Here is a 20,512-nt window from a genome sequence, read left to right as displayed (position 1 = left end):
GGCTGCCATCAGGCCCTCAGTTTTTCCTGGGGAGCTTTTGTGCAGCTCTATTCAAAAAAACAAACATGCGCCTGTGCCACGATGCCGTTATTATTATTCTAATGCAGTTCCTGCATAACTTAAGAGTCGCTGTCACTCGTTTTTCTTGAAGTTTCGTTTCAACTGATGTGCTGTCAAAAAAAGTGCTCAGAAATATACACATCTTATTTTCTGCCTATTTCCCCCTCACACTAAAAGCCATTTTTTGCTGATAATTAATACACTCCTTTTTGCAATTTGATTTTGCAGTGTTATAGATTTTCATGCTAATGCAGCGCTTCATCAGGGGAAACGCCACCAGCAACACCAGTTTGGAGCTCATTATGAGCCGCCTGGTCGGATAACAACTGGAACATCAAGCTTAAAATGTAAAACACATGTACATGCACACGATGCAGGAATTAGGTACCCGCAAAACATGTGTTTAAGTCATGTCACGCACTCGTAGACGTCTCTCTAACACACATAGATTGTGTTTGTCTCCCCGCTCACTTTACAACAACTTCCCACCTTTTTAATCTTGTGTTTTTCTTCTGTTATTAATAATCTGGGTCCGTATTTTGTTGCTTTTACATGGCAGAAGATGGAGTGAGGCCCATGCTGTGTGTGTGTGCTTTGCCTGGACGCTGATGGTGTGTCTGCCGGGTGCTGAGTGCTGGGCAGAGTGAGTGAGGGAGTGAAGGAGTACTTATCGATTTTGGCCACACATCTCTTCTCCTGAAAATCCCTTGATTGCTTTTGTTCTGCTCCCCGTCTCCCTCTCTCTGTCTCGCTTCCTCTAATGAAACTCCAAATGAATTGGAGCACGTACTGACTGCTCTTCTTTCTCTCCGTTGCACTCACTCTCTCCGGCTTTCTCTCTTCTTTCTGTCTTCGTCTCTCTCTCTCTCTCTCTCTCTCTCCCTGCTGATTTCTCTATTGCTCCCCTTCGTCGTCCTCCTCCTCTCTCTCTCTTCCTCGCCGTCTTTACGTCTCTCTGTCTCTCCGTCTTCATCTCATGCTCCCTTGCTCCTCATCTGTTTTGTCACACTTTTCCTCCCTCTGTGCTCGTCTATTTGTCTCTCTGTTTATCTATTTTCCTGTCAGTCTCACCTTCTCTTATCTCCTCTTTCCTCTTCTCCCACCTTCATTTCCTCCGCTCTTCCTCATCCATGTACGAGGAAGCGAATGTGGTGGAGATGTTGCTTACCAGCAGCAGTTAAATCTTTTTTTACAGGATGACTCAGACACATGACCAACTCAAATGGGCTGATAGCTCCTCAGCAGTCGCTCTGTCGTGGACCGATTCTCGAGAACTGTTTTTCACATTTGATTATTTTAAAGGGACAGTTCATCCCAAAATCAAAAGCACATATTTTTCCTCTTACCTGTAGTGCTGTTAATTACTCAAGATTGTTTTGGTGGGAGTTGCTGAGTGTTGGAGATATCAGCCGTAGAGATGTCTGCCTTCTCTCAAGTACAATTTAACTAGATGGCACTTGGCTTGTGGTGCTCATAGTGCCTAAAATGTATTTAAAAACTCGTGGCAATGTCTCTTCCCTGAAATGACCTGGTTACTCAAGATAATCCACAGACCTTGCTGTGAGCAGTTTCATGTAGGAATTATTTTCTTTCTTCCAAACTACAGTTGCCAACTGTATCACAGCGCAGAAGGAGTTTGGTGAAAGAACAGGGTTCCCGTAGATCATTAAAGAAGGTCTTAATAGGCATTTAAACCATTCATCTAAAAATAACGCCTCAGTGGTCAGTGAAGATTCTCAGTCATCCAGGTCATGGTACTCTTAAGTGCTTAATCGTAGGCAACTGGAGTTTCTTGAAGACATTTCACCTCTCAAGATGCTTCTTCAGCTTTCGTCTTCAACATCCTCAAAACGCCTTCAAAAAACTCAAGCAAGTCCAGTTGCCTATGATATAGCACTTGAGAACACCTCAATTGGTATTAAAATGTCTTTATTTTTTTTAAAGTATTTTATGAAACATTTTTTATGATGTTGCATTGTAAAATTGGTAACATCTACTTTTTAAAAATAACCCACAGAGTGCCTCTCGCATTAACGTTGCACAGATCAGGATAGCAGAACCAACAGTACTCTTATTTTTTTCTAGCTTGGATCCTCAGAACAGAATCAATCGTTTGCCAGCTAGCTGTCACGTTGCCCTGGACGACACAGGGAAGTGTATATTAAACTGAAACTGGCTGTTTATTGTAGATTTCACGGCATGGCTGAAACCAGTACTGGGCAATGCACACAAGGCTCTTTGCATTTTTTATACAAAGTTTTTCAAACTCGGCACAATGAGAATTCCATATGCAGAGTGAGAAACACAAAATTGCTCTGTAAACTCACTAACAAATGCCCAGTTCTGTTTTACCCTCTGATCTGCCACGTAACAAAAAAGGCATACATTACCTTACAATAAACATTTGGGCAAAATTGTCCCTAACTCAAAGTAATTGATGTCGGTAATGTTTTTTTTTTCCTTTGATTTTGGTTGTCGTAAAATTGGTCTTAAATTTCATTTTGAAGGCATCAGAAAAGTCTTGAAGTCTCAGATTTAAATTGCCTTAAGCTTGAGAGCCCCGAATAAAATGTTTTCTGTAGCTCTGAAGGAGCTTCGTCAAGACTTGAGAAAACAACCCTTATGATTCAATCATTAGACAGTACCACCATACTCTGTTACAGTAATTTCCCTGCTGACCAATCAGAGCAGTCTGGGCTTTCTCAGGAGTGGGTCTTAAAGAGACAGGCACTAAAACAGAGCGTCTTGGACATAGGTTGAATTCAGGTGTTGCAGCACAGACAGTATGAGGAAAATAAAGTTGTTTTTTGACCATAAAAGCATGTAAACGTGTTCTAGTAGAAACCCTAAAAACAAGTAAGAGCCTGAAAATTAACAGAGTCGGTCCCTTTAGGTTTCTCTTGTGAGTTCTTCAACTCTCTCCCTTTTACATAAACACACATCCTTTTCTGTTCTTTTCTGGGACCTGTCTCTCCCAAACCCACTCTAATCTTAACCTAATCCTAATGCTAATGTTAAGGGTCAGTTCACCTGAATTACACACACATTTGCCCACTCACCCATTCTTCCTTTTAATCGCCCACATTTTAAGATGTCTTTAGATTTCTGCCTCTACCCCACTTCTCTGGGGGTAAATTGATTTTTTTTTGTGCTCACAGCAAAAACTACATAAAGAGATTTAGCAAGGACATCTCTCTCCGGAAACAGTGTCCTTGTTACTCTGGATAATCCACTGGACAGGTAGACAGTTGTTCCAATAAAAACTTTTGGGAGTGTCTGTGGATTATCCAGAATAACTGTGACATTGTTTCTGCTGTTGCTGCTGAGTTTAAGGTTTTTTTTTCTGACCTCTGTGTTTAGCACTGGAAATGAAATTCCTCTCAGCTCCATTGTTTTAGGGGAGGAATCTCAGAAACTGATATCTCCAAACCTGAGGAAATAAAACTGAAGCTATCTGCAATCATTTAACTTTGTTTGTTTTTTGGGAGGGTTGAACAAATCTTTTAATTCTAAACTGAAGTCATAATATTAAAATGGGCTTTTGTAGAAGGTAAACACCTTACCGTCTAAAACTTAAATTGGTTCCCAGCAGTGTTATTTTCATTAAGAAAAGTATGACTCAATATATTCCTCAAAACAACCTTTATTACCATGACTAAGATGAGAAGATGACGAGACATTACCAACGTTATTCAACACAAACTGTGACTATATCAGCTTGCAGTATTATTGACAAGTCTAAAATGTAGTTTAAAAGATAAAAACCTTGCCAAAATCTCTGTAGTTTTTTTTCAGTGCAGCCATTTCGTGTCACATGCTGCACGTTGCACCATATCAGGACTACAGTAGCAGCACACAGTGAGCACAGTCAGGAGGACTCTGAGTAAGTTAAAGTTAACTGTGACAACAACAGGGCTTGGGAGAAAGAAACAAGGTGATACTTGGGCCCATTTTTGTTACACTGAGTCGGAGAAAAAAAATGAATCCATTGCTTTATCAGAAGGGAAGCAGTGTGGCCAAAAAACAGTCAGTTAGATAAATATCCAAATCAGAACATTTTTCATGGTTGGATGAATTTCTTAAATTGATATAATACGAACACTGGACCAGACGCTTTCTGAAAATCTTCATTCTTAATAATTCACCTTGTGTTTTTCCACAGATAATAAAGATAAAATTTTAGGTGGAGTAAGTTTGACTAAAATGACAACATTATTGGTTTTGGCTTGAGTAGATAGACTGAAATGTTCCAAATAATCTCTTGGCTAAAAAAGCCAAATGTCAGAAGTTTTCATTGACTATAACTATACTAAAATAGTTACCTTTTTCCAAAAATAGGATCAGAATAAAATGGCCAGACATTTTGTAAAGTAAACACGCAACGTAACGTAACGTAACTCAACGCAACGCAACGTAACGTAACGTTTTCGTGTCGTCCATCGTAGCATCGAAAAAACACTGATTTTTAACGTGAGACTGATTTATTGAGCGTTTTTATCGGTTTAAATCACCGGGTCTGTTGGTTTTGGAGAGGAGGAGACCTCTGTAGAAAATTTGGCTGCTGTATAAACCTCCTGAATGTCTGGATCTTAAGTTATCAGAGAAAGCCAGGTGCTTGGCTAGCGGCCTGTCTAGGACATGCCAAACTGCGTCGAAAAAAACACAGATTTGTACCGTGAAACTGCTTTATTCAGTGTTTATACTGGTTTTAATCACCAGGTCCGTTAGTTTTGGAGAGGAAGAGACCTCAACGGATAATTTGTCTCACAGTAAAAAGCTCTGAACAATGAACACTGAAGGAATTCTAACTTTGGGAGTAGTGCTATATCGTAGGCACCTGGACTTGCTTGAGTCTCTTGAAGACATTTCACCTCTCATCTAAGAGGCTTCTTTAGTTCTTATGGACTGGTGTGGAGTCGCTGGCTTTAAACTCTGTGTGGGTGTGAACCCTTACAGAGTTGTTGACGTCACATGTGAGTCGTTTAAAGCCTGCGACTCTGCACCAGTCCATTAGGACTGAAGAAGCCTCTTGGATGAGAGGTGAAACGTCTTCAAGACACTCAAGCAAGTCCTGTTGCCTACAATATAGCACTTAAGATCACCATGACCTGGATGACTGAGAATCTTCACCGACAACTTTGGGAGAAGTTTCAGCTGGATGCAGTCTGCAGTTCTCACCGCTAGATGCCACTAAATCCTTTTAATCCTACACACTGCTCCTTTAAATATGACACAAACTAACAAGGACATTTCAGAATCAGAAATACTTTATTGATCCCCGAGGGGAAATTATTTATGTTACAGGTGCTCCTTGCAAGAGAGGAAAGATACGAGAAAATATAAGAAATTTGACACAGGCCAAAGACTTAACAAAAATAGCCGACAAAATGGACACTGCTTCTAATAAAGAGACAAGTTCAGACCTCAGACACTGTGTTGACAGACCAAGACAGATCAACCAGCCCCAAGATTTCTGTTAAAATGCTTATTTGGTTATTTTTCCATTTGTTATTTGTTCATCTGCTTTATTTTGCCCCCAAGGTAGTTCACATGATAAAATATTAAAGCTGATTTCTGTGGGTTTTCTCTGCTCCGCTGGGAATACATTCTGCTGGGAAATCTGTTAAGTTGTTGTCTTTATTAATTTATGTATATCTTCAAATTTCAACACACCAAGTCTTGTAAAGTGTCTGCATCCACCCTTTGAAAAACCAACCATGTGTAACTCTAAACTATAAAACATCAGCTGCATTTCAGATCCTCAAATTCCCAGAAACAAACAATGAGGTTGTGATCTCCTGTTTCTCAATGGAAGCTGCAGAATTTGCTGTTTTATATGGATATAACACAGAGGAGTAGAGTCTGGCTGTTTTTAAACATCCCATTCAGATTCTTTTTGTAGTTTCCACGCTTGGAATACAAGAGATTACCCAAATAACAGTGTAATGAAAACACAGTTGGAGGGCATTAAAATGATGGAGCATCCTGAGCGGTGTGAAACATGGCGTCACTTGTGTAATAGGGGTTGAAATGCAGAATTGGGAGAGAAAACCGGAGCCAGATGTTGTTTGATTCATATTGCAAGTCTCATGTGGACATAATCAGTGAGGTTTTATGTAAAATATCTGTATGTGTACACGAGTCGCCGTCTCCCTGAGGACTTTATTGTTTCGGCTCATCAAGTGAGCGTTCTAGTGCTTTATATACGCTTGTTGTTCAGGTCCTGAGACTGTTTGTAGCTGCAGCTGATACATTTGCAGCCCCCTCCTCCCCTGTTTTCCCTGTGGACGTCATTGTTCCACCTCATTCGATGGGTATATGTTTGACCTTTGACCCCTTTGCTTCCCAGGGGAGCTGGAGGAGGAGATGGAGAATCCAGAGATGGCGGACCTCCCTGAGAAACAGAAACACCAGCTCAGACACAGAGAGCTCTTCCTGTCCCGCCAGCTGGAGTCTTTACCTGCCACGCACATCAGGTACACCACCCTGGTTTTAACACCACTGAGTTATCTGTTTTAGTTTCAGTTTTTCTTTCTTTATCTTTATTCCCTGAAGAGTTTTGGACTCACACGGTGCAGTGTTTTCACAGCACATACCCCAGGCTGTGAGTAAAGCCTCCATACAATGCCTGTGAGCTACTGTTGAGTCCAAAAAAGCTAAATCTCAATATTAAAATACAAATTTCAAAACAAAAAACCTGCCCAAGTCAAAATGAATCAGTTATTTTTCTTTATTGTAACAATTATTTTACTTGTCTTGACTGTTGTCCTGAACATGTGTGGTTACTGTGGTTACAGAAAGCATGGCTTAAGGCCTTGTCCACATGCACATGGGTACTGTTGAAGACATAGTTTTTTCCACGTGTTTTGGCCTTTCATCCACATGCAAACTATGTTTAAGGTCAGTAAAAACAAACCTTTTGTAAAATGCCTTACAGGGAGTAGATTTTTAGAAACTGCGTTTTCAGTGCTGACAGACAGTGAAGACAAGTTTTTTGGCTTGAGACGTTGGAGTGTGCATGGTTATCTCCTTTTGTGAGGCGTTACAAATGAGGTGACATTTTGTGCGGTGGCAGATGTGACCAGAATAGTCCTGGTTCTAACCCTTAGTAATAGGATTTTTTACATGTTTACACATAAATGCACCGTCACTCTTCCACTGTATTGAGGAACAGAGGTGTCAGAATGAGCTATGAAGGTCACAGCTCCAGGTCGTTCTTGGCTAACAGCTTTTTTAAAAGTTACTACAATGTAAGATTGAAAAGCAGCATATTCTCATTTAAGAAGTTGTAGCAATCTAATGATAAAACAATCAATTACCAAAATAGTTACAGATTTTTTCCCCCATTGATGTACTAATCGTTGCAGCTCTATTATGATAGGTATTCAAGGTAGCATAAATTATTGAGTAGCAAATGGCACATTATCTCTGATGGGACTATTTTTTAACGAACGAAATTTAATTGAACACTTTGACTACTTAACAAATTGTTTCTTTTTTCACGACAGTAGAAACATATTGTCATATTGACATCAGATCAGCAAAATTTCACCCCTCACTATGGTTTCAGGTTCTGTATGTGTAGAATATATCAGTCATAAACAAATACAGATATTATTTAGATTCAGCCTTTCTGCTTACATTTCAAATTAAAAGCTCTCCAGTGTTTCTGTGGACAGAATCCCTTCATTTGTATAAAAAAGGCTTTTATTTTGAAATATTTGCAGGACAGGGATGTGGAGAATGCAGTGACTTGTGGCTCCATAAATTAGTCTTAAACGTTTCTTTGTTAAATAAAAATAAATGACATTTATCATGAAATTCAATCACTGATGGCAGTAATCAAAGTCACTGCAGTAACACTGTCTGTGTGCGACACAGCAGTTCAGCGAGGTAGCTGTCACGCACAGTTAGTAGTAGGCGGTGTGGCCTGGTAGGTCTGTCTTGCTGACATTTTTCCGGTTCTGGTAAGAGGTGCAGAAGAAGTAGAAGAACATATACTTTATTAATCCCTAAGGGGAAATTCAATTTTTTTACTCTGTTGTCATATACACACAGACCGGAATTACACACACATGCACAAACAGGACCTATACGTGCATTAAGTGGAGAGGTGTCAGAGCGAGGGGGCTGCCCAAGGACAGGTGCCCTGAGGAGTTGGGGGTCAAGGGCACCTCGGCAGTGCCCAATAGGCGAACTAGCACCTCTCCAGCTACCAGTCCACTCTCCATATTTGGTCTGGACGGGGACTTGAGCTGGCTACCCTCAGATTCCCAATCCAGGTTCCCTATGGACTGAGCCGCTGCTGCCCCCAGAATGCATCATAATGCATTTTGCCTTCCCTGCATTTGTTTATTTCCAGCAAATCACGATGCATGTTATCGCTCACGTGTCTTTAAAACAATGACGTCTTCTTTAACGGGCTCACAGCACAACTTGCCCTGCATTTATTCTTCCTGGCCACCTGCCATTGGGCCATCGTTTATGTCGAATCCTGAAACAACCCTTTGGATCGTGTGTGACTGTAAAAACTGCAGCTCTCTGACTCATTTGGATGATGATGATGATGATGATGATGTGATTATTTATTGATTCCTTTACTCACATTATCCGGCACACATCAGGTTTTATGGCGGCTGAAAGATGGTCGGGAGCTTCAGTCGAGTCTTAGAAACTCCGACACAGAATAATCCCCTCATATAAAGTGTGCACGTTGATCACTAAATGTCAACAGAGAGCTGTTTCTACATATAGACCTGCCTCTTCTCGTCAGTAAGCTCCAGGCAAACCCACCTAATCATTACCACCTTATTACTTGACATTTCTGAAGAGTGGCAGGGAAGAGCAAACTGACATCTGCTCGAATAAAAATACTCTGACGAGCCGTTTTTGTTTAGCGAGGATTCAAACTTGATTAGGCTTCCCAACTTAACACCTGTGCGCTGCCGCAGCAGCAGCAGCAGCAGCAGCGAGGTTACACGAGGTGTGCTGAGTTTATCGCCCTGCTGAGTCGTGTTTGCTCCGGGCTAGAAAGGTATGACTACTTAGCTGGTAAATAATTTGGATTCAGACAGTAGCAGTTAAGGGACGAAGATGAGTGCTGTCAGTGTCGACACACTCAAACAACAGGCGGTGCCAGCTGGAGCCAAATCAATATCCCTGTTGCAGTTTCTGAAATGCATCCTACATCAAAGTATCCTCTTAGACGGTTTGCAGAGGGGAGTTTGGACCAGGCCTTCATCTTGCACTTATGTAACGTGTTATCCCCTGGACTTTGAGTCTTGTCTGTTAACTATTCGTTTTTCTTCCCTCTCCTTTTGTCCTCCCTCTCTTCCTTTCCTTACATCCTTTCTGGACTCCAGGGGGAAGTGCTGTGTGACTTTGCTGAACGAGACAGAAGCCCTGAAGTCTTACCTGGACAGAGAGGTACGTGCCGTCTCCCCGTGTCCGTGCTAATATAATACGACGGGGTCTTCTTAACAGTGATTAGGTGTGTTAGATTTCAGGATTATCTAAGAGAGAGTGTGTGTGTGTTAGACTTATGAGTTAAGAGATTCTTGTTTCCAGATGAATTATTCAACGTGTTGACCCAGAATGTTCTTTTCACATACAGTAATGAGGAGACGAGAGACTAGCAGAGGGGAAGATGTACACACACACACATACACATGAATACAGAGACAGATAGACTCCTCTCTTTCGCCTCTCCGTTTGCCCGTCTCGCTTCCTGTTCCTTTCATACTCATCCTCATGCCTTCCTGCCATCTGTATTTCCCAGGATGCCTTCTTCTACTCGCTGGTGTATGACCCTCAGCAAAAGACCCTGCTGGCTGATAAAGGGGAGATCCGCGTTGGGAACAAGTATCAGGCCGACATCACCGACCTCCTGAAAGAAGGTACATCATACTTAAATCTCGGGCGTTTTTTAATTGACACAGTTTTTCCAGTGAAGCTTATTCACAGAGTTGCACATTAATGTTTTCCTGCAGGGGTCTTTTTTACCCTCCTGTGTACTGATTTCTTTCTTTCTTTCTTTTTTTACTTTTTTTTTATCGCAATTGTTTTTTCAATTTTTCAGCATTAATAAGGCAGTCGGAGGCATAATGAACTGCTCCACTTTTCATGTTTTATAACCGCTCAATTCTCAGGAAACATTTCATGAACTTTAAGCGACCTTTTCTGCCCCAAGCCACCGTTTATTTATATATCTATTTTCAAAGTTAAGTTGTAAAGAAAGTCAACTAACCTGGGTTTCCATAGCGATCACAGTGTGGCAGCATGATTATACATAATCAAAGTGTTTAGAGTAACAGATTATTGTTTACGTGCTGCACAAGTGATGATTTTACAGTCACCCAGAGAGTATGGAAAGAATGGGGTGCATGTTCTACTTTTAAAGGTACTAGACAACTGTTTTATTGTCGATGTTCACATCCAGCTTTCTGACAATAAAAGCTCCCATTTCCTCCTAATAAAGGATAATGTGTGCAGCATATGTGGGTATGAATGCACATTAATACCTGGATCTTAACACATAACAGTTGTTTAGTTTCTGGCCAAACTGTAATGATGCTTTCACACAGCGAGCAAATGTCGGTGTCCTCTATTTTAAATCACTGGCAGCAGGGTGTAACGCTGCAGCCAGCTATCTCCGCAGTTAAATGGAGTTGTAGCCTAAGATGGTGGAAATAATTAACAATATCACACCAATAATATAACAGATTTTGCCAAGTAGTGTCGTAAATGTTGTTTACTGCCCAGACTTGGTAATCAGACTTCAAAGGAGTAGTTCAGATTTTTTGAAGTGGGCTATATGAGGTACCTATCCATAGTCAGTGTATTACCTACAATAGATGTTGGTCAGCACGCCCCCAATTTGGAGAAGCAGGCTGAAGTACCACCACAGAAGCTAAGCAATGTACTGCTTTGGATGGGGGCAGCAGCAAAACATATTTTAGCCACCTAAAAAGATCAATATAGATTAAGTGTATGCTATATTGTTTGTTTGGTGAATCTGAATAAAAATACCAAGGTCACACAGTAACACTAACAAAGTAACCGATTGAGGCAGCCTTGAACCAGCAGCTCCTGTTTTCTGCGACGTAAAATTACTGTTTCTGTCAAAGGACTCTGTTGGCTTTGAGATAACTACTTTAGTTCTCCTTTGGAAGGGCTGTCTCACAGCAGAGTAAAATGGTAAAAATACTCTAAATATAGCATACCCTTAACCGATAGTGATTTTTTTTGGGTGGCTACAGCTCACACATATACAGATATTTTAGGAACGGATATTTTTCCACTCTGTTTAAAAGAAAAAATCTGTCAATGCTACCTTCATTTAACAAAATATCTTTGTCCACACTAGAACATTTGAATGACTTGTTCAGCCATGTACCATAGTCTCCACTTGTTACAAAGGTAGTAAAGCGTACAGGCTACGTAAGACCTACTGAAGATCTCATCAGAGTTAATTCTCACATTTGATTCCCTGTTAATGTCAAGACAAAGGAGTTCATTCAAAGATTTGAGTGACAACAATCTCACTCTAGAAATTTTCCCACAATCCGCTGCTTTAACCAGGTTTGATCCAAAACCGGACACTGAGTTGGACCAAGTAATGTTGGGTACAGCAAGCACTTCCGTTCATCCAGGAAGTGGTGTAAAGGAGTAATTAGACGAAGCAGTGGTCAAACGTAGACAAATTGTAAACAAGCCAGTAGTCCACCATTGTTGTTGTCGTGGAGATTACATCATAGTTTCCCAAACGCTCTGTTCTACATGTCCACAAGGACAAAATGTAACAGGAGTTTTGAAAAATTTGCATCTTAGAAGGCGCTGTAAAAACTTGCTTTTAATGACCTAAAACTGTTTGCGTATAAAAATACAGATTTTCAAAAATATTCATGTTGACAGGGCCTAAATTACATTTTGCTGCTGCCCCCGTCCACAGCACTACCTTGCTTAGCTTCTGTGGCAGTACTCCTACCTGCTTCTCCAAACTGGGGGCATGCCGACTGCCAACCACTGTACGAAATACACAGATTTTGGATAAGTACCTTGGACAACCTCACTTCAGAAAACCTGAATTATCCCTTTAAAGTCGAAACCATTTCTCTTCATTAATCTCTCTGCTCCCTGCAGATGAAGACGTGAATGAATCAGGGAACTCAGAAACAGTAAAATCAGCTCCTGTATTGTTTCTTCATCATAGTTTCTGTGGTTGCCATGGTTACAAGGCAGCAAGCTGAAAAAGTTGAACCATCATAAACTGTATTATATGCAGCTGCAAAGAGCCGTGTGCATTCACAAGCCACTGCCGCTGACCTCGGTTTACGTTGAAAACAATGAAGACGATGGCGACCACTCGCTGTCTGAAAAGCACCTCAAATGCAAACGTGCAACCTTATGTTAAACTCTAATAATGTCAGTGTGGACATTTTACCTCACACATACAGAGAGTTTCCATCTTTGCATTTTGTCCATAATATTAAACTCCATAATTACTTTAATTCAAGCAAGACAGAGAGATATTTTCCAGGCATTTTTGTGCCAGTAGTGTGTGCAGATATTCAGCATTTTTAAATGTGACTATTTTTCTGCCAGATTTAGTTTCACTGTTTTGCCAGAATTTTATTCTTAGCAGGTGGGAAATCTCTGAAATTGCAATTAGGCACCATGGGGACACCGAGCTCTCTAATTAAACCCATGTTAATGAAATTCTGTTACATGTGTTCGGAGCTCAGACAGGTTGGCTGGTTTGTTTGCAGCCTGGCAGCCTGACAGACCCCACCTATTCAACTGTGGGATTCATTAAAGCTTTGCACAAGGTAGTGATTTTAAAAAGAGGCAAAACCAGGAGAAAATCAGATTTGATTGTGGAATTCACTGACTCTTTTTGTACATGTCTGGTCAGTAAGGAGCCACAGTGGCCTCGGAAAGCTCAGAAGAATTAACTATGTGTGTGTCTTCTGGGTCTGTGTAGGCGAAGAAGATGGCAGAGACTTGGAGAAACTAGAGGAAAAGGTCTGGGACCCCAACAGCTCACTGACAGAGAAACAGATTGACCAGTTCTTAGTTGTAGCTCGGTAAGTCAACACAGAAGTGCAGAAGCATACAAAAAATGAAAAAGTAAAAACTATACATACAGCGTGGTTTTTGCTGGGTGTTAGCTGAGAAAATAAACTCTAATACCTGGAGGCTAAATATGAAGCCTCAGCCAAGAGATGGGGGACGACAAGACTGTAGGAGGTTACTGTGTCTGGCCAAGAAGTTGTCAGGAGTGTAAGAACTTATCAATATACTTGAGTATTGCAGTGTTATGTGATACTCTCAAAAACACTATCATTTTTTTATTGTTTAAATTTTCTTTATTTGTTAACCTAAAGAATCCTGCATGCACTTTTATTTTATTTTTACTGATATAGGCAAATTAATTTGCTCAGATAGCACATAAAGTAGTGCTATGATGTTGGCTGTTACAGGGACTGTTGCAAATACTAATGCAGCTCTCACTGTTCTGATTGTGTAAAATAAGTAAAACAGATTATGCATATGGTGGTGTGTTCTTTATTCTGTGACATAGGGCTGGGCAATATGGCTTTAAAATGAATGTGATATTTTTAGGCTATATTGCAATACACGATCTATATCTTGATATTTTGAAATCTACTACTGTAGACTACTAAAATAAATTATAACATGACCTACAGTTACAATAAATTTAAATAAAGCACTGTTGTAATAAAGTTAAATAAAGTACTGTTAATGAAGCTTTGCATTAGTTCATGCAGGGCACGGAAGTCATATGCCCCAGCTGACAGCCAGCTGATTGGATCATTGTTTCTTATCAGTCACACACCAATCACAGCCTATTCCCACACAAGGTGGTCCATTTAAATATGGCGTCCTACTCACTGATACCTGCTGCACCAATGCTGCCACACTCTGCTACCACTGGCAAAGCTTTGCCTCCACCTTAGGTCAAAATGGTATTTAATGTCTTGCTTTAAGCCCACTCCTGTATACCCGGGGGGATTTCTGCATTGCACTCCCTGTTTTGGTTTAGCATGCTACTTGTCTAATCCAGGGAGCACCTTACGAGTGGACCCCTTAGCGTCAGACATAACTGTATTTCCATTTGTTGCAATAAATGGTTAAATCTATGACGAGAGTGTTCCCAACTAAAAGCAAAACTACTGGTGCTTTTATTTTGAAGCACCTGGCTCGCCTTGGGCTGAAGCTCCATGGTCGCAAAATGTGACTCAGTGGTCGCTGTCAAAGGCCCTGCAGATACAAAACCACACGGCTCACCTGCTCACACATTATCACCCAGGAGAGAGTGGTGTGGATGGGCAGAGGAGCCTGTGTGTGACAACTCATGTTTGTGAGTCTTTCTTTTTGTGTTTGTGTCTCCAAGAGGGAGAGAGTGAGAACAGAGATGCCACAGCCAGTCTCACGTTGGTGTCTTAAAAAGATGGATGTGACAATGTACACTTCATGTGTTTGATATAGTCATTTTATACATCCCACGTGGAACAAGCTGCAGTACATCCAGCAAATTCAACATATTGCCCATCCCCTACTATGACAGCTTTCCTAAAATCAGATTTATGTATTAAATCATAACCCCTGTATTGTGATACATATGGTATTGCCAGATTCTTGCCAGCACACAGCCCTAGAAACCTTGTGTAAAGCCTCAACATGTCATTTTTACACTTTTTTTGGTATGGTCTAATCAAAGACATCGGCTGTTTTAGGGCTAGTTTTTGTGGTGTGTCCCGCACTCCCGATTCAGCATGTTGAACATGTTAATTCTCTCCATTAAAGCTAATAAGCATAATCCTCAAAATGTCTAACTTTCTTTTCAAGTACCTCAAATATTTCTGAACATTTGGTGATCCGCATTTCTCCTTTTTTAGAGATAGATTCTGTTGCTTAGCAGTTTTATCCCATGCAGTGTGAATTGGCTGGAGTTGTATCATTTACAACACTGAATATTTTATCAGGAAGCACTGTTTTTTGGTGTGCTTATAAAAGGTTCAGGAAAAAAGAACATCACATGGAAATATATCAATCACCAGATCTAGATGGTGAAAGAAAAACTCAGTTTATTTCTTGTCTCTCTCTTTATGCACTTTTTATTTATCCTTTGCGTCATATCTGTGTCCCGTAGGTCAGTAGGTACGTTCGCCAGAGCCTTGGACTGCAGTAGTTCTGTCCGGCAGCCCAGCCTGCACATGAGCGCTGCTGCAGCCTCCAGAGACATCACGTTGGTGAGATCTTCATACATACACACACATGAAAGCAGCCTTGGGTTAAATCAGCATCACACCATAGGTGAAAAGTGTAGCAGTTGTGTTAATCAAAGCAAATGCTCGCAGCACACGTGTGATAATGTGTGTGTGTGATTATGTGTGTGTTGGTGATTGTTGAGGCCTGTGTCTGGTTATCTGTAAGAAGCACTTGGCCCCAGAAGCATGGTGTGGGTCTATTCTGCCCTAGATCTTATCCTCATATATAAAACATAGATGAGAGGCCTTCTAGCTACCACATGGTGCGCACACACACACACACACACACACACACACACACACACACAGAGCCCAAAGCCTTAGACAAGGGGCTGCATATAAACTCCATGGACTGAACAACTCATACAATTCATCCTCCTCTCAACAAGTCCGCAGAATAATCATCACATAAATGGCTCAAACAACAACAGGAACAGTCTTGAGACGAGCATGTGTTTCTATCTTGTGTTTAGTTTCATGCTATGGACACCCTCCACGCCACGGGCTATGACATGACCCGAGCCATCGCAGCGCTGGTGCCTCAGGGCGGGCCTGTCCTCTGCAGGGATGAAATGGAGGAGTGGAGCGCCTCCGAGGCCAACCTGTTCGAGGAGGCACTAGAGAAATACGGCAAAGACTTCACCGACATCCAGCAGGATTTTGTGAGTAGCAAAGCAATAAAAAGCATCTCTAAAGGAATAGTTTGATATTTTGGGAAATAAAATATGAAACTGCATCAAGTGGATGGTTTGTGTAGCTCAGCGTGAAGACTGACAAAAGGGAGGATCAGCTAATCCTTAAAAAAATCTTGACAGGCATGGAATTCGTTAATAATAAATGAGCCATTTAAAAGTCTTAAAAACGCTGAGACACGGGAAGTAGGATTTTATAATTGTTTTTTCTGACGTTAAGAATGAGAAACACAAAATCACCAAACAAATGTGCCAGCAAACGCCAAATATTTTCCAAAAAAGTCAGGTTTTCTTTGTTGCAATTGTTTGTTTGTTTTATGTAAAATTTGTCTTAAATTTAATTACAAGTGGCATTAAAAATGTCTTAAATCGAACTTAAGCCAAAAATGGGCCTACAGACTCGACTGGTTGCCTAGTAACCTTACGGTAACAACAAGAGTCCAGGAAGTCACAAGATAACGTCCGACACATGACAACCATGTGTCGTTTGCACAGTTTAGTTTTGTACTAATTAAACAAACAAGGTATGACGTATTAATTAGTGAGCTTAAGAGATGCTGGATGGTGTCCAAAACTACGTCCTACAGCGGGAGCTAATTAAAGGACTTTATAAAAATCTCAGAAATCATTAAAAATCTCATGTCAGTACCACCCATTGAGAAGTTGGCTGCTAGATAAGATGATCATGATCATGAGACTCAATGTTTTGAGGAAAATCTGGAGGGGAAAAGTATTCAAATGCAATTTCTTACATCTTATAAAATGCTTATTTTTGACGAGGGCTGTGATGATAACAGCAAGATCGTTTACCACGGCAGTGTGATGCCTGCCAGGAACTTGAGCTCATCACTGTCATCACCGCAATTTTTTATTTTTCTTCCTTTTTTTTTTTTTTTTTTGCTGGTGAAAGTTACTGGAGAGCATATAGTGTGTTATGAAATATAATGCACACAATGCTCATCATTAGGAGCACTTACATGGACCCTGATACTCTACTATTAATCAGAATAAAACCACCTGAATTGGAAGAGAGGCCCCGATCAGAGGGAATTTTCAGTTGGGTAAACCTTTGATAATTTAGGAAAATATTAGCACCTAATAAGCATGTTAACGCTTAATCAGATCGTTTCTCTCTGGTTAGAATAAATCTATTTTTTCTGCATGTGTTTGCCAACAGCTTTTTCTAAGCACCTCCCTCTGCTGACAGGATATTTGTTCATAAATAATAAAAACATATATATATATTCCTCTGCTGGTGCTACGTTTCTGTGCGAGTGCCTTGATTAATATATGTATTCTTTAATTTTGAAACTATAGCTTTATGCACTGTTAAGAGTCACTGGACATAACAACCTGCTATCGCTACCAGCAGCAGAAGCCTGCATATGAGACGTTTAGGGAATGTCTGTAAATTGTAACATCTACCTGCATGTGAGGTGTTTAGGGGACATCTGTAATTTGTAGCTACCTGAGTTACCTAGTACTAAATTGTATTAACAGGTGGAAACACATCTTCTCCTTCTGTACTTTATTTATTAATTTTTTTTTTCTGTTATAAAGTGTAAAGGCACTTTAAGCAAGTCAAAAAAGTTATATTCTGATTAAATGTTCAAAGGAATATATATCATATCACGTTATTTATGTCATTTAGTGTCCATATAAATAGTTCAGTTGGTATCTCTAATCAGAATTATGTCTCTAATCTTAAATCAGAATTATTTCTGCAGAATTATTTAGCATTTTATCATCTGATTAGAGAAATATTGTCCATGTAACCACAGCTAATGACTGTCTACCATCCTACAGTATGTTCAAGGGCTTCTGGGGAAAAACAACAACTTTTTAGTTGCTTGTCCCGTGTTAAGACTGCAAACCTTTTCAAAGCAGTTTTCACTCACACCTCTCAAGCAAGCGATACGCTCTCATTTTAATCTATGCAGCTGTCTGTCATTGGTGTTAAACTGTCAAACCGTAGGCATACATTGCTCTCTGACTGCTAAAGAAAAAATCCATACTGTCACAACCCTGTTTTTGACTACAAGAGAATTTTTAAATTAATCAAATGTTAGTAAGCGTTGGTAAGAAAATGTGTTATTCTCACAATCTCTGTGTGGTCGGGGTCTTTTTTTTTTTTTTTTTTTGAGATTGTTGATAAGCATTTAAGATCCATGAGAAAGACATATTAAGCGCTTGGTGTGCTGCTCATCAGCCAGTATGTGGGATACCCAATAATCTAATTTAGAGACGTGTACAGTAGGTATTCAGTGTGCCTGTAACCACTGCTACTGAGTGCAGAGACAACAGAATCAGAGCTGAACTTCTTCTGGACTTCATTTAGTTATTTAGCTGACGTTAAACAGAACAACTCTCCAGCACAATAGTCGTCTTGTTAGCTCAGATTGCAGCCAGCCCATAGTAAAGAGTGAAGATGCTGCAGCTAAACACAATGACTGTTTATCCAGAGAAACATTCCACAGATATATCTTTGAGAAGTGCAAGTGTTTGGTCGAAAGCTCGGAGAAAGCTGCCTTTCAGCCTGAGAAGAATGGTGCTGTGGACCTCACTTAACACACACACTGTGCTGAGCTCTCACTGTGTGCATCACTCCACCACCTGGTGGCTGGCTGCCGTCAGTGCCGCTCACTCAGGTTTCCACCCAAGGCCTCCTCTTGAACAACAGGGCTACACCACCATGATGGGTGGGGCCTCGACTTGACAGCTCATTTTCCTCTCAAACTTCTCAGAGGGAACTTTACGATGCAACTTCAGTGGCTTCAGACGGATTCTGCTGGTCGTTTATTTGAAGAATTTCTCTGTATTTAAGGGTGTTTCTGCGACAGATGAGTAAAATACTGTGGGATAAAGACATTTGTGTATTCATGTGGGAGTGCTAAATCCACTGCTGAAAGGCGTTTGTGTGTGTAGACAATATTACACGTTTTTTGTCACTCTGCTCGCACCATTTTTATAACAACTACACTGAAATAATTTTTTGTCCCCTTTCTTTTTCTCCAGCTGCCGTGGAAGTCCCTGACAAGTATTATTGAGTATTACTACATGTGGAAGACCACAGACAGATATGTACAGCAGGTAAAAACATTCAGCATTATTATTTTTATAATTTTTTACAAAAAGAAAAAAGCAGACAAAACCAGTAACAACAGGGACCTTCTTGACGAGGTGGTCTCGGTCCAGTACTCTGGTGCGGTTCATTTGTGGTGAGAACGTGTTCCGACCTGGATCTGAACCAACTGCAGTCACATGACACATTGTTTGGGTTAAACATGAGCATGTTACAGTCCTGGAGGATTATTAATGTGCACCTCCTCCTGTACTGCCTTAATATGCACATTCAGCACATCCAGTTGTCCCTCCATTGTGACATTAGAAAGTGTCACATTTATCTTGCAAGTGTACTCTTCTTCAACGTTTGGTTTACTAATTACATGGAAATTCTGACCAATCAAGAGCAGCTTTCTCACACAAGGCATTTGATCTGAGTCCGATTGTAAATGCTGCCGTGAGAACACGAACCAACTCTAGGTAATTATACAACTTTGGAACAAAATGAGTCCCTGATTCAGACCAAAGCAAGACAACTGTAGGTCTGAAAGCACCCTTAAAATCACTTAAATCCATATGGAGTTCTGAACTAAAGGTTGACAGTTTTACCCATAAATGCTTTGTTTTCCTGGTATTGTTGAAGCTGACCTCTCTAATCACACTGTTCTTTCTCTGCTTCCTCCCTCCTCTTCCTCAACCTCCCTCTGTGCTCCAGAAACGGTTAAAAGCAGCCGAGGCAGAGAGCAAGTTGAAGCAGGTCTACATCCCTAACTAGTGAGTACCTCAGTGCAAGTTTCGTCAAGGGGTGTGACTGTACACAGAAGTCATGGTCTGGTTTGAGTTTGGTACAGTTGGAAAAAACCCAAATGCATAAGGATCCATTTCTTGTCATTTACTTTGAACAGACATTAGTGCACGTGTCGAAGACAGACACAATCATTCTCCTGGGAACAAAGAACATTTCACTTTGGTAAACAGTTTTCACTATAGCAATAAGGAACATTTGGGTGTAATGTAGTTTGGTGGGTAGATTAGGCACTGTCTTTGCCACAGTGGCTGTAGGTTGGATTCCAGCACCCAGACATTTATCAACCCGGTGATCAGGGTCTGAAATCAACACCCACCAAGCACCAAATGAGAGTAGATTTTCTGTTGGGTGAGTAATAGGGCTGTACCCAAATATTCGGATATTCGAATATTCGTTTCTATGGGTAGGTATTCGTTATTTGTTTTTTTGTTTTTTTTTACATATTTTTTTGGTGCTAAATGTAGTCTTTTTGTTGTTGGTAAATGTAGGTTATCAATAAAAATCAAGACTTTTAAATTGCATTGTTAAAAATGTGAAAATATAGTATCGCCTACCAACGGAGCTTGTGCACGGCAGGCTTGAGCGCATCCGTCTGA

General features: G+C 40.6%; 1 protein-coding gene across 7 annotated transcripts in view; it reads left to right on the top strand.

Annotated features, from left to right (window-relative positions):
- mta1 (metastasis associated 1) overlaps positions 1–20,512 on the top strand; it is a 75,886-nt gene that overhangs the window by 41,613 nt on the left and 13,761 nt on the right. For all 7 annotated transcript variants that reach the window (XM_050061721.1, XM_050061720.1, XM_050061719.1 and 4 more), the window contains exons 4-11: positions 6,410–6,536; positions 9,423–9,486; positions 9,839–9,956; positions 13,043–13,145; positions 15,236–15,335; positions 15,827–16,015; positions 19,061–19,135; positions 19,824–19,882. In XM_050061721.1, the coding sequence (XP_049917678.1) occupies positions 6,410–6,536; positions 9,423–9,486; positions 9,839–9,956; positions 13,043–13,145; positions 15,236–15,335; positions 15,827–16,015; positions 19,061–19,135; positions 19,824–19,882 (835 nt within the window). The remainder of the gene's footprint in view (positions 1–6,409; positions 6,537–9,422; positions 9,487–9,838; positions 9,957–13,042; positions 13,146–15,235; positions 15,336–15,826; positions 16,016–19,060; positions 19,136–19,823; positions 19,883–20,512) is intronic.

The sequence above is a fragment of the Epinephelus moara genome, chromosome 14, assembly GCF_006386435.1.
Source record: "Epinephelus moara isolate mb chromosome 14, YSFRI_EMoa_1.0, whole genome shotgun sequence".
Lineage (NCBI taxonomy): Eukaryota > Metazoa > Chordata > Actinopteri > Perciformes > Serranidae > Epinephelus > Epinephelus moara.
This window is presented reverse-complemented; position numbering and strand designations above follow the sequence as displayed.